The sequence below is a fragment of the Sceloporus undulatus genome, chromosome 3, assembly GCF_019175285.1.
Source record: "Sceloporus undulatus isolate JIND9_A2432 ecotype Alabama chromosome 3, SceUnd_v1.1, whole genome shotgun sequence".
NCBI classification, from domain to species: Eukaryota; Metazoa; Chordata; class Lepidosauria; order Squamata; family Phrynosomatidae; genus Sceloporus; species Sceloporus undulatus.
This window is the reverse complement of record NC_056524.1, coordinates 101,801,912-101,815,861: the sequence shown is the minus strand read 5'-3', so window position 1 is coordinate 101,815,861 and position 13,950 is coordinate 101,801,912. Positions and strand designations below refer to the sequence as shown.

The following is a 13,950-nucleotide window of genomic DNA, read 5'->3' as shown; positions in this document are numbered from 1 at the left end:
TCACTGCTGAAACCAAATCCAGGATTCGGTTCAGCAGTGATTTAAAAGGTAAGTGGGAATGACCCCAAGGCTGGAAGAATGGATTGTTAAGTGAGTTAGCTCAAATGGCCAAATTAATGTGGATTTTAAAGGAAAAACTAACTGAAGAATTTTTGAAAGAGCCTTTTTGAAAAAGAAGACTTTTTGCTAACCATTTATTAACTTTTTAAGCATAGAAAATCTAATGATGTAATAATCTGTAGTTATGGTTATTAGTCATTTTAGTAGAATTATGTAGTTGGATCTGCAATGGTAGAATAATTTCCCCCCCATTGCAGTCAGGACTGAAGCCAAGAATCAAATCCTACTGCGTATTAGTTGAGTGTCTCCCCCCCTTTTTTTCTTCCTTGCTCTTTTTCCCCTCTCTTTTCCTTTTCTCCCCCCCCCCCAGAGCATCATTTTCTCTTCTTCATCTCCCCCTTCCCCCAGTTTCTTTATCTTTTATTGAAGCTCTACTCTGATCATATGGCAAGATAGGCCAGGACTGATAGGAATCAGAATTCAACAACATCCAAGGTGCCAAAAGGTTCCCATTTCTAAGGTCTCAAATAAGAATGAAGGAGTGATCATTTTATTTTCTTCCAAAAATAACATCAAAGATTCTTCTTTTCCTGAACTGTATCTCCTTGAAACCAGCTGCACCAAGAAGCACATTGTATTCAGATGAGGTCCGTTCTTTTCCTTCAGTTTTAAGCAGCATCACCATGGAGTAGATGAGGGCTTCTAAAGGACCACTTCTGTCTTCATTGAGAACTGTCTCCACTAATAACACACCACCACCTGTTAATTGATTTGGGAAAGAGAAGACAGTATTACCTATTTCTGCATCTATTTTGAAATGGTCCCTCTCATGAGAAATCCTTAGATATGTCTGCAAGTGTAAAAAAAAGAAAATATGATTTCTGGAACATATCTACTGGAGGGATGCACAAGGTTTTTGGCCCACTTAGGACTTCATCACATGGGAGGCAAGCATCCTCCTCCCATCATTAAATCATAATTCAATTGTGTTAATCACGCGATCTGGGGAAGATTATCACCCCCCGTGTGCTTCTCCTGTTTTTGTCCCATCTGTAAACAGTAATGATCCCTTCATTTGGTATTAATGGAAACTCCCGTTAATATAAAATGATGGGTCCATTGCTGGTTACAGAAAAGACAAGAACGGGAGATGTGCGTGATAATCTTCTGCCCGATCATGCGATTAGGATGATTTAATGATGATTTAATGATGGGAGGAGGATGCTTGCCTCCTCCGTGTCATAATCTCCACTGACTTATACATATATACACATGCACTTCAGCACATATGAATGGGAAATCTTAACACTCCCAGTGAGATCTGATGATCATTTGGGGGATCATGTGGAGGATGAGATGGGAATAACAAGGAACTAAAGTCAGTCCCCCACATTCGCAGGAGTTAGAGGCAAATCCTCCCTTGCAAAAGTAAACAAAATCTTCACAAATATACATAAATATAAATAAAAAACTTTTTTTTTTTACTTGAGAGAACACTTCTTTAAGAATTTCTAGATCCTCCAGCATGACCATATTGTAGAAGATGGCCATACAACAATTCTGGAGGACTTAGAGACCGCTAGAGATAACATATTAATCAAATCCACAAATCATCATATCCATGAAAAGGATACCAGCAAATTTGGGGGGCCAATTGTATACTGAGACTACCATTTCCCATGGCGCCTAGTAAGCAATGGTTATTCCCTTGCAACCAAGGCCAGTAGCTTCCCTCCAACTTTGGGAGTCATACAGGGAACAGGTACAACGAGTAATCCCTGGTCCTAAGGCTGGAAAAGAATCATGTCTCAAACTCTGGATTGTTGCTGCTATTTTCTGTGGACATTGAGAAATTGAGACTGCTGCAAACAAATTCAAAACAATGTATATGGTGAGTCCAGGGCCCCATTCCCACTGGCTTATAACATGGATCAAGAATCGAATTATGGGTGCACCGTTCCCATTTGAGCGCACATTCGATCAACAGAGGGATATCAGGGTTTTTAGTTTTAACTGCTGTTTTTATGCTTGATATTGTGTTTTTAATATGTTATACTGTTTAATACTGTCTTAAGGGGGGGAGGGATAAAGTGTTTTTAATTGTCATATTTTATATTTTACTGTTGTTAACCGCCTGGATTAGTTTGCCAGAGGGCGGTATACAAATAAATATTATTATTATTATTATTATTATTATTATTATTATTATTACGCCAATTTCGTTCCCATTGGAATTCGGATCTGATCTCCATGTATTTGATTTTTCCTTGGAAACCCCAAATCAGTGGTGGATAAACCAGTTTAAAAGGGGTGCACATTTTTAGAGTTTTTTTCCTGCACCTCCTGAGTCCGATTCGGGGCAAATGAATGTGAACGACAAAAGTATCTGATTTGGGAACTTGAGGATGGGAGGAGCAGTGCTCAAGGGGCTGGCCTGGGGGTGTACCCACTTGTTCTCTTTCCTGCATTACTGGCACCATTTTCTCCTGTCCGCATAGCCTTTCCCCCGGTGGAGTGGGAAGCAGGGTAAGGCGATCGCATGTGTAGACAAATTTATTTTTTAAATTAAGCTTTCAATCGCTTAGGCGCTCTGTCGGGTGTCCAAACATAGCAAATTGCTACATTGACCTCCAAATACGGTAAACACATTACGCCCCCCCTGCTCCACATGCATAGATCGACGTGTGAGGAGACCCACTGAACACCATTTTTAACTATTCCTTTTTCTTTTTTTTACATGCCTGCTTGATCGCCCCCCAAACAGCCCAGGGAGCAATGGAGGAGGCAAAGGAACGACTTGGGGGGATGGAGGCTCCCTTTTCCCTTTCCCAGAGGGAGTCTGGGAAGACACAAGAGAGCCAGGGAGGCAAAGGGACATGGGGAGATAGAGGCTCCTTCTCCCATTCCCAGAGGGAGGAAGTGCCTAAGCGATTGATTGGCTGTGACAGGTGCTTTAAAAAAAAACGAGGTTTCAGAAGGGCAATGGGAACAGGGAGCAAAAAAGTCTGCTTCAAATTACAACCAAGAACATTTCAATGGGAATGAGAACATGGGTTTAAAAAAAAAACATTTGCTCCCTTTCGTAATGGAAACGAAGGACCAGATTCAAATACGACTCGGGGGGGGGGGGGGGCCCAAGTCAGAATTGCAGTAATATAAGCCACTTTTTTTGCCCAGTGGGAATGGGGCCCAGAAGTGCTAATTTGTCCACCAGAGGATGTAAAGAGCAATCTTGTTATCTCATACTATCTAAGTACACATACCAGGCTTACAGGCCTTGTATAATTTAGTTAGCAGAGTCACACATTTGTCATCATCCCAGTCATGGAGTATTCTAGACAAGATATACAGTTCAGCTTCAGGAACTGGATCATTGAAAAAATCACCTGTAATATATGAAAAGAGCAATTATTTCTATGTTTTGGAAAACACTGTTTATATATACGGTATATATATATATATATTTGGTGGGGTTTTCGGACTATGTGGCCATGTTATAGAAGAGTTTCTTCCTGACGTTTTGCCAGCATCTGTGGCTGGCATCTTCAGATAAATTTATATTATCTGAGAGCCTCTAGGGCTGCAGGGTGGGATATAAGTACTCTAAATAAATAAAATAAAATAAAATAAAATATTCAAGCCTACAATGGGTTTTTGGTATCCATGGGGGTTTGGTTCCAGGACCCTCTGCAAATACCAAAAAACATTTAAAATAATCTGCAATCAACTGTAGCCAGGTTGAGAAACGGTCCCAAGACAGTAGCAGAGACTGCAGTGACAATGCCCAGGCACTAGGCTACAACAATTCTGTTCTGTCCTTCAAAGGGTGGCACTGGAAGCTGTTATGCTCCCAGCAGGAAGGATGTGGACTACAGCTTCAGAAGTGGATGTGATGGCAGAAAAAATTGAGCACCAGATGCTTGACGTGTCTGCATCTCCTGCTAACTCCTTCCTGGGTTTGACTTTCATCAACCAAGGAAGGAAAGTGGCAGTGGCAAACCTCTTGTGCCAGATGCAGATTCTTCCTACTAGAAGCATGCTAGCCATCATTTCTGCTTTTGAAAGAAAGAGCAGAATCACCACAGCTGAAACAGGAAAAATGCTTGCCTGATGTCCAGGCCTTGCCACCACAGTCCTCACTATTGCCCTGGGACCACTTCACTAACTGGCTGCAGTCAATCACAGTTGTTGTTTTTTTAATGTTTCTACATTTCAATCTGTGGTTGCTCAAATCTGCAGATATCCAGGGATACTGAGGGTCCACTATAAAAACAAAGAAAGTGTATTGCCTGTAGCAAAGAATACAAGCCCTCATGCCATTCCACGTACTGAAACATACATGTTTGAAAGTGGAATTTTACTTTAACACTCTTGAAAGGGCATTGGCTTTTCCCGTGCCTGAAGTCATCAGGTTTAGACCAGTTTAGAATGTGTAGTAAAAGCTGTGAGGAATACACAGATCTGTCCTCAAGCAAAGGGGATGGTTGAGTGTTCAGGGGAACTGGTTAAAGAGCTCCCATTGCTTTATCCCAGCAATGGCCGCCTGAGGTAATGGAAATCCTTGTGCAGATGACAACTGTAGGAACATGCAATATTTAGGTTATGCAGAGTACAGTGGGATTAGTGTGATTAGTACAATATGAGTTTATGGTAGAGACAGGAGTACTCCAGATTCCCTTGAGAGGTATCAAAAAGGGAAAGTTACATTGATTGTCTTAGGAAATTGGGATAGAAATAGACAAAAGGAGTTGAACAATACGTGGTTACAAAAAAACTGTCTATCATGCATGATGGTTAAACTACCAAACATTCCTGAGGCTAGTCAAAGAGGAACAAAGAGACAACTGTACTTTTTTAAGAAGAAGAAAGTGACCTCAGAATTCAAGACAAGGCAACAGGCCTAAGGCTAGAAAAAGGAGAGAAATGGAAAGGCTCATCTGTGCCAAATTGCCTCCTCTTCCACTGATCCTTCTATGTAAGTGTCTCTGTTTCTCAAAACAACAAAGTAAACACTACTAATTCCTGGTGCTTTTTATGTAGGGAAGCATTATCTAAATTTTAACTTTGGTATGACCACAGACACCATATCTTACCACCCTGGAAAATAATCCGGTGTTCCTCTGAGGATGCAGAAGACTTTGCTCTTTCCACCACTTCAGGTAGGTCAAAAATGGTCACAGTAGAATTTGGGTACAATGAAATATATTTTTTTGCAAAGGCATCACTGCAACCTTTTAAAAAAGAGCAGAATGGAAACAAAACAAAACAATTATGTTGTGTCTTTTGAACCTCTTCCTAATCTTTCTCTATGAAATTTCATCAAGTAATTTCAATTTATTTCAAGACTAGAGTCACAGATTATTAGGAAGCAAAAGGATATCTGACAAAGAATGACTCACTAGAAAAGACAATAATGTTTGGTAAGGTAAAAGACTGTAGGAAACGAGGAAGACATCATTGTAGATGAATAACTCAATCAAGAAACCCACAGCCCAGAGTCTGCAGGACCTGAGGAGAGCTGTGGATGATAGAGTGGCTTGGAAGTCTCTCATTCATAGGGTCACCCTAAATTGAAGTCATTTTGATAGTAGTTAACAATGAAATAATATGGCTGTGTTACCACACTATTCTAGAGAAATCTATTGCAGAGTCCCAATTTCAAAGGCACAGTTCACCACAAATGAATTTCAATGCACCATGGGATTTGGCCTAATGTCATGTTGGGCTTTTCTGTTGGTGGAACTTTGTCACAGTTAGGGACAGAAAGGCTATTATAAAAATATTTGGAAAACAGTTGAAAAATGTGCTCCTCAGTTGTCAGGAAATTGACAAAGTGAATCCTGGACTGACAAGAATCTTTGCAGTTCAAGGCTTATTCTGAATAAAACATTCTTTCTTTCTTCAGAAAACAGCATTTTCTGCATAAAAAAATAATATTTCTGTACAGACATATCTCTGCATGGAAATCTGTAGAAAACGCTGTTTCCTAGGCAGGAAATATTGCTATGAAAAACTAAAATAAAATTGTAAGTAAAATTTTAAAAGTATGAGAAATTTTCAGAATAAGTCACAACTACACCATTTCTGCAAAGAAATGTTTTTTCTAAACCAAAAATAAAAATAATTCTGGTCCATGTGCAGAAAATGTTTCCCTGAAAAAAAAAGGATGGACGGACGGACGGTCGGACGGAAAGAAGGAAAATTACAAGCAAATTTGGAACAGAATATATCCCAAAATGCAAGTAGCCTTTTAATAAATGAAAAGTTTTTGAAACTTTTATTTTGCATTGGGAAGAAACTGTTAAAATTACTCATGGCTTCCTTTCAGAATGAAATCAGCAAAGAATTACATCCATAGCCAGAGGAGGAAATGGCAGTGACCCTAACATAAACTGAACCCATCACAGGATCTTTTTTTCAAAATTTTTCAGAGGTTTGCTTTTGCTTTACTCAGATGCTAAGAGGGTATGACTTGCCAAAGGTCACCCTGAATGGGCAGTAAATCAAACCCAAGTCTCCAGAGTCATAGTCCAACCACTAGACCCTGATGACTCTTGAATAAAGGACACATTCTGTATTAAAGCAATGATAGAACGTACAGTGGTATGGGGTTGGGATTACTACCACTTTTACTATCAAAGAATCACAGAAATAAAACATAACCTAAGAGGTCATCCCTGAAATCAAATTCCAAACAAAAGCAGCCAAGATTTTCTGCTACTTACCTCCCAAATCACAAACAACATGGAAACAAGAAAGATCCAATGCAGACATTACTTCCTCACCATACAGACTCCAGGCATCATCCATGGCATTGGAGAATCTTTGCTGCTCTTCCTTTGAACTAGAAAATCAAAATCAGAATGGAAAATAAGCAGAAAAGATGATTACATACAAAATCTAATATTCAGCTGCAAAGGTAAGATAACAGTAAAGATATTCCCCATTGACAAAGTTGTCAAGTCATGTCTGACCATAAGGGGTGGTGCTCATCTCTGTTACTAAGCCTAAGAGCCAGCATTGTCAGAGACAACTCTGTGATCATGTGGTCAGCATGATTGCACAGAATGCTGTTTACCTTCCCACCAAAGTGGTACTTATATATCTCCTTGCATGTGCATACTTTCGAGCTGCTAGGTTGGCAGAAGCTGGGACTAGTGATGGGAGCTCACTCCATCATGCAGCACCTGGGCCTCGAACTGCCAACCTGCTGATCTTGGTTGCAATCAACCAAGTCAGCATCTTAGCCGCTTGAGCCACCACATCCCTTAAAGGTAAGATACTCCTTGCAATAAGCAAAGAAAGGATTCTGATTTCAGACACACACACACAAACACTAAAAACAATAAACCATTTAACCTCATTTGCCATGTTCTAAAAAGTCACTCAGTACTCTAAGAGAGTTCTTAGAGTGGACAAAAACAACAAGAGAAAGATAGAAAAAGAAGATGAAAATGTACTGGAAAGGTTACTGGAAATCAAGGTGGGGCTACTGCTATTCATGTGTAACTTCCCTGCAAAAATGGTGGAACTTTTTGTCTGATATGGAAATCTGTATTAAGTTGAAGGTTGCAGAAGCAGAGTTGTACATATTATGATACTTTGCCACTGCAGATACAGATGTGCAATGTGCACTAAAACATGCATTTCATCTTTGTGTATTCAGTTGTAGTGTTGCATCACACTAATCATGTAACTCTGTGAGTATAAAGTTTTATTCTGTGTCCTTCAGGTAGGATATATTCCTGGCTCATATATTTTACATATGTACATAATGATTGTATCACCTTACAGCAGGGGTAGGCAACCTGCGGCCCGCGGGCCGAATGCAGCCCGGCAAGGGTTTGGGACCGGCCCCAGCCCGGTCCTGCCGTCGATTGCCTCTGGGGCCTTTGGCGTCTCGCGCAAGGGGCATGGTGGGGCAATTGTCTATAGAAGCCTCAGAAACATGCATTTATCTTAACATTTTTTAAAAATCAGCAAATTTTTTCGCATGTCCTCCATTTTTTATTTAAAAAGTGCCCTCCATTTGAAAATTTTGTCCTACATTTGTCCCAGCTTATTTATTTATTTAATTTTTAAAAACATTTATTTATTTATTTATTTATTTATTGGCCCCCCCCCCCCCCGGTTGTCTGAGGGACAGCAACCCAGCCCCCGGCTCAAAAAGGTTGCCTACCCCTGCCTTACAGAGAGTATATTCAGGCAGCAAACACAGAAATATATTACTTTTACCTGTACATGGCCTTAAATATATCTTTTTCTGAAGTGCCAAACACTGACTGAATCTGGTTTTTTCCTTCCCTGAAACAGAATACTGTTTTCAGTTACATGAAAATTAGATAGCATAAATATCAAATCCATTGTCATATTCTCACAGTACATTGACTCCAGCACATAAACATTAAAGTATACACATGACCAGAAACATCTAGCCTGCAGTCAACCCCCAATAGTTCTTGTTCAACCCCAATTGCTCCTGTTCCCTCAGACTCTTGGTCTGGGTCACTCCTGCTTCCCATGGACCATTCTTCAGGACAGGTAGATATTACACACCAATCCACTGAATTGATTCCTTTCGCTTTTCCATTTCAGTTAGCTCTGTATGTTCTGTGTTAAGAGTGAGTCTCTTGTATGTGTCTTCGTTCATATTCTCCCCCAATAAAGTTTAATTAGTTCACACCTCCGTGGAATTTTAATCAGTGAACACTGATATAATTTGTGCTTTCAATCCTGATGTTATCCCTCCTTGCAAGCCAAGCCAAATTTCCCCAGTTTGTTAAAGTTAGACTGCTACTAGTGTGGAAGCTCTCCAAGCCAGTACATCTTTGCGGGCAACCGAGTACCATAGACTGCCAAAAATAAAAGAAAATCATACAACAAATCAAGCTTGATATCTCACTTGAAGCCATGACAAAATTGTGGCTGTTGTACTTTGGTATATCATAAGATGATATGATTCATTGGAAAGGCTAATAAAGTTGAAGGTAATACGAAAAAAGGAAGATTGCACTACAAATCAATTGACTAAGCAAAAGAGCTTGCAGCACTGAGTTTTTAAGGCTTGAGCAGAGCTGTTAATAACTGGGTCACTTGGGCGTCTCTCATCCATACAGTTGTAAGTGAAAAGCAACTTGACAGCATAAAGTTTTTTTTGCTCCTCACCTCACAGCCTCTGTCATGTATTGTAAACATGGATAGGTGACCTCAGAGAGAAACTTCATGTATTGATACTGGGACTTTGGGCTTGATTTGGCAAGGCAGAGGTTGGCAAGGCCTGTGTTTCCATAAAAATCTTAAATTAAAGGAGACAAAACATTATGTTATAAAACCCTGACTGAAGTTGGATAACAAAGAGAGCGAGTATTGTATAGTGGTTTGTGCATTGTATTACCATTTTGTAGACAATACTTCAGGTCGCTGCTCAGTCTTGGAAACCCACTAGGTGACCTTTGAAAGATCACACTCTCTTAGCCTCAGAGGAAGGCAAAGCCAATCCTGCTCTGAACAAATTAAGAAAACCCCATGATAGGTTTGCCTTAGGATCATTGTAAGCCAGAAATGACTTGAAGACACACAATAACAGTTGCCAGATCTCAAGGAACTTAACTCACCAGTTTCCAATGGTCATCTCCAGGCAGGAGACAAGGGTGCATACGCTCCAGTTTTGGAGAACTCACCTCTGGACAATAGGAAATTTCCAAGGATTAATTCACTAGTTGCTGCAACTTGCAAACACACTGCAAAGGGGTGTGTGTCTATGATTTACTTATTTAGAGGTGAAACAGATGGTCAAAATAAGAAGGTTTCTGGCTGGCTTCAAGGCTGGGCATTTAGAAAGCGTGTGCCTTAAAGCCGGCCTGAAAGTACACCCAAATCGTGCTACAGGAAGAAAGACTGGATTAAAAAGGAGTTGGATTTTTCTGCTTCTTCCTGGAAAGTGCACACCTTCACATATACGTATAAATGCACCGACATCAGGGTGGTTCTAAAGGGCCATTCTCTCCAAACCCTAACCCTAATTGTGCATGTAAACACCCTGTTGCAGGAGTGCATTTAAAAGGAACAGATGTGCCGTACCCAAGCAGTGAGGATGGCAATGCCCAAAAGAGAACATGTGACACCTCTCATGAATATGAGTACAACACAAAACAGAGAACACTGTCAGGACCTTATCGCACACGTATTTTTAAACATTTGGGGAACTGAAGGAGGACGCTCGTGTGTGTGTACGTCCGGCAGAAAATGGAGTTTATCATACACAAATACATCCTCCAACAGGCCCCGTTCCGTCCTCCGGCGTGCAGCCGTCCCCATCCAGTCCTGACAGACGCCGTTTTTGTTTGACGGAAGTAGTTCTGTCAGGCAAAAATCACCTGGTGAAGTGCTACACCATCTAATGGGATGGCAGTTGCTGGTGGTTCACTCCTGCAAAAGTGCACAGGGATGGTGGGGGAAACAGTAAAAAGTAACAGTAAAAAGCACTGCAAGCCACCCCATGTGGTCACGATATGAGCACTCCAGCCACCTTGGGAGCAGGCGGTGCAGTTGGTGGAGGCTCAGTGCAACTTTGGAAAAGGCAACTTCAAGCTGCTTTTTCGTGCCCTTCTGTTTTGCCCCTTAATTTTATCTTTCCCTCACATTCATTATGGCAGAGGTGCTCAGCCTCTGCTTTCATCTGCATCCAACTTCTGGCTAGAAGCAAGTAGGCTATATTTAAAATGTTCCTTGTCCCATCTCCCTAATAAAGAGAGAGGAAAGAATCCTCTCTTGTTTCATTTTGATCTGGGAACAGCTCCTTTTGCTAAGTCTTAATTTCCAAGTGGGAAGATATGTTCTCTCTGTGTATGTTTGAATTTCAAATTGTAAGCAACTGTGGCTGGTACTTGTTGCATAAACAGGGGCCTTCCTAGAAACCTGAGAGCCTGGGATTATCCTGAACTGACAAGCCGATTACTATTGAATGTTAGCCCTGGATATGCCTAAGCGTTCCCATCCTTTTTTGATAGCATTATTGCTATCAAACTCAGCCTCAGTGATCTTAACATGCATGCCATTAGCTGCAGGTCATGTCAGCTCATAGAATCATAGAGTTGGAAGAGACCACAAGGGCCAGCCAGTCCAACCCCCTGCCATGCAGGAAATCCAAATCAAAGCATCCCCGACAGATGGCCATCCAGCCTTCGTTTGAAGACCTCCAAGGAGGGAGAATCCATTACACTCCAAGGAAGTGTGTTCCACTGTCGAACAGCCCTTTTTGTCAGGAAGTTCTTCCTAATGTTGAGGTGGAATCTCTTTTCCTGCAGCTTGCATCCATTGCTCCGGGTCCTAGTCTCTGGAGCAGCAGAAAACAAGCTTGCTCCCTCCTCAGTATGACATCCCTTCAAATATTTAAACAGAGCTATCATATCACCTCTTAACCTTCTTTTCTCCAGGCTAAATATCCCCAGCTCCCTAAGGCGTTCCTCATAGGGCAAGGTTTCCAGACCCTTCACCATTTTAGTCGCCCTCCTTTGGACACGCTCCAGTTTCTCAATGTCCTTTTTGAATTGTGGGGCCCAGAACTGGACACAATATTCCAGGTGGGGCCTGACCAAAGCAGAATACAGTGGCACTATTACTTCTCTTGATCTAGACACTATACTTCTATTGATGCAGCCTAAAATCGCATTGGCCTTATTAGCTGCTGCATCGCACTGTTGACTCATGTTCACCTTGTGGTCTACTTGGACTCCTAGATCCCTTTCACATGTTGTGTCCTTAAGCCAGGTGTCCCCCATCCTATATCTGTGCATTTCATTTTTTTGCCCTAAGTGCAGTACCTTACATTTCTCCCTGTTGAAGTTCATTTTGTTAGCTGTGGCCCAGCTGTCTAGTCTATTCAGGTCATTTTGAATTTTGATCCTGTCCTCTGGAGTATTAGCTATTCCTCCTAATTTGGTGTCATCTGCAAATTTGATAAGTATTCCCCCAATTTTTTCCTCCAAGTCATTGATAAAGATGTTGAACAGTACTGGGCCCAGGACAGAGCCCTATGGGACCCCACTGGTCACTTCTCTCCAGGATGAAAAGGTGCCATTGTTGAGCACCGTTTGGGTTCGGCCGGTCAACCAATTACAAATCCACGTAACAGTTGCCTTGTCTAGCCCACATTCTACAAGCTTATTTGCAAGAATGTCATGGGGAGCCCTGTCAAAGGCCTTACTGAAATCAAGATATACTATATCCACAGCATTCCCTTCATCTACCAAGCTAGTAATTTTATCAAAGAAAGAGATCAGATTTGTCTGGCATGACTTGTTTCTCTGAAACCCATGTTGAGTTTCTGTGATTATGGAATTGCAATCTAGATGTTCACAGATTCTCTGTTTAATGATCTGCTCCAGAATCTTTCCTGGTATTGATGTCAGACTAACTGGACGATAATTGCTTGGATCCTCTTTCTTCCCCTTTTTGAAGATAGGGACAACATTTGCCCTCCGCCAGTCTGCTGAGACTTCTGTTCTCCAGGAGTTTTCAAATATTATTGCCAATGGCTCCGATATTACATTTGCCAGTTCTTTTAATACCCTTGGATGTAGTTCATCTGGTCCTGGAGACTTAAATTCATTTAGATTAACAAGGAATTCCTGTACTATCTTTTACTTATTTTGTGTTGAAATTCCCCTATTCTGTCCTCTGCTCCTTTATCCTCAGGTTGAGTTCCCTTTGCCTTTTCTGAGAAGACTGAGGCAAAGAAAGTGTTGAGTAATTCTGCCTTTTCTCTGTCCTCTGTTAGCATTTTGCCGCCATCTTCTCCACACAGTGGTCCTACGTTTCTTCTTCTTTCCTTTGTGCGGACCTATCCATAAAAGTCTTTTTGTTTGTTCTTAACCTCTCTAGCAAGCTGAGTTCATTCTGTGCTTTAGCTTTTCTGACCTTATCTCTACACTTGCCTAGATATTTGTTTTGAATTCCTCTTTGGTGATTTCCCATTTTTTCATTTCTTATACATGTCCGTTTAAAATTTAGCTGAGCTTGAAAGTTCCTTTGTCATCCATCCTGGTTCTTGCAACCTACACCATTTTCTTTCACTGGAAACTGTTTTATTTTGTGCCTTCAGTATCTCCCTTTGAGAAAACTCCCATCCATCTTGAACTCCTTCTCTTTTAGTATTCCTGACATGGATCACCCCCAGTATTTTCTCTAAGTTTACTTAAATCCGCTCTCCTAAAGTCTAGAATGGGCTGTCTGGACTATGCCTGGCTTCTCCTTTCCACTGTATAACAAACTCCAGGAGAAACATGGTCACTTCCACCTAAGGATCCCACCAACTTGCACCCCATTAACCAAATACTCCTTGTTGGTTAGGATCAGATCTCCCCTTGTTGCCTCTTCCACCTTTTGGACAATGAATTGTCTTCGAGGCAAGTGAGGATTTACTGACCTTGAGATTGGCTGAGTTTGACTTCAACAAATATCAGGGTAGTTGAGTCACCCATCACTCCTCCATCTCTACTTTCTGAGTGTGTGGTCATATGTTCTAGAAAGCATCATCCAGCTTCCTCAGTCTGACTTGGGGGTCTGTAGTAGACTCCCACCATAACATTCCTTTTGTTTCCTCCCCTTTAATTTTATCCAGATGCTCTCCATCTGGCTTCCAGATTGATGTCTTGGATCTCTTCACTGGTGTTAAAGTCCCTGACATATAGGGCATTCCTCCTCCTTTCGTTTTGGCCTGTTTCTCTTAAAAAGGTGATAGCCTTCTATTTCTACATTCCAAGTATGAGACTCATCCCCCAGGTTTCAGTGAGGCCAATTATATCATATTTGCTTTGTTTGTGCTAGGATTTCAGTTCATCTGTAGTTCCATGCTCGTGCATTAGTGTAGAGACATTAAGAACATTTGTT

General features: G+C 41.2%; 1 protein-coding gene across 1 annotated transcript; it reads right to left on the bottom strand.

The window, feature by feature from the left end:
• Positions 1–610: 610 nt before the first annotated feature.
• On the bottom strand, positions 611–13,541 carry LOC121925832 (acetylserotonin O-methyltransferase-like). The gene is made up of 7 exons (XM_042458408.1): positions 13,487–13,541; positions 9,226–9,355; positions 8,296–8,364; positions 6,786–6,904; positions 5,154–5,291; positions 3,324–3,446; positions 611–819 (listed from the first exon to the last, which is right to left on the bottom strand). Exons 1-7 carry the CDS (start codon positions 13,539–13,541, stop codon positions 611–613), a joined length of 843 nt encoding a protein of 280 aa, XP_042314342.1.
• Positions 13,542–13,950: the final 409 nt, after the last annotated feature.

Bases quoted from the DNA above. Each gene is read 5' to 3' on its own strand.
- LOC121925832 (XM_042458408.1), bottom strand. From the start codon at position 13,541: ATGGGTGACTCAACTACCCTGATATTTGTTGAAGTCAAACTCAGCCAA. The intron at 9,356-13,486 runs GTCAGTAAATCC...CTTTAATTTAAG, and splicing joins CAAACTCAGCCAATCTCAAG to ATTTTTATGGAAACACAGGC. The intron at 8,365-9,225 runs GTGAGGAGCAAA...ATTCTGTTTCAG, and splicing joins TACATGACAGAGGCTGTGAG to GGAAGGAAAAAACCAGATTC.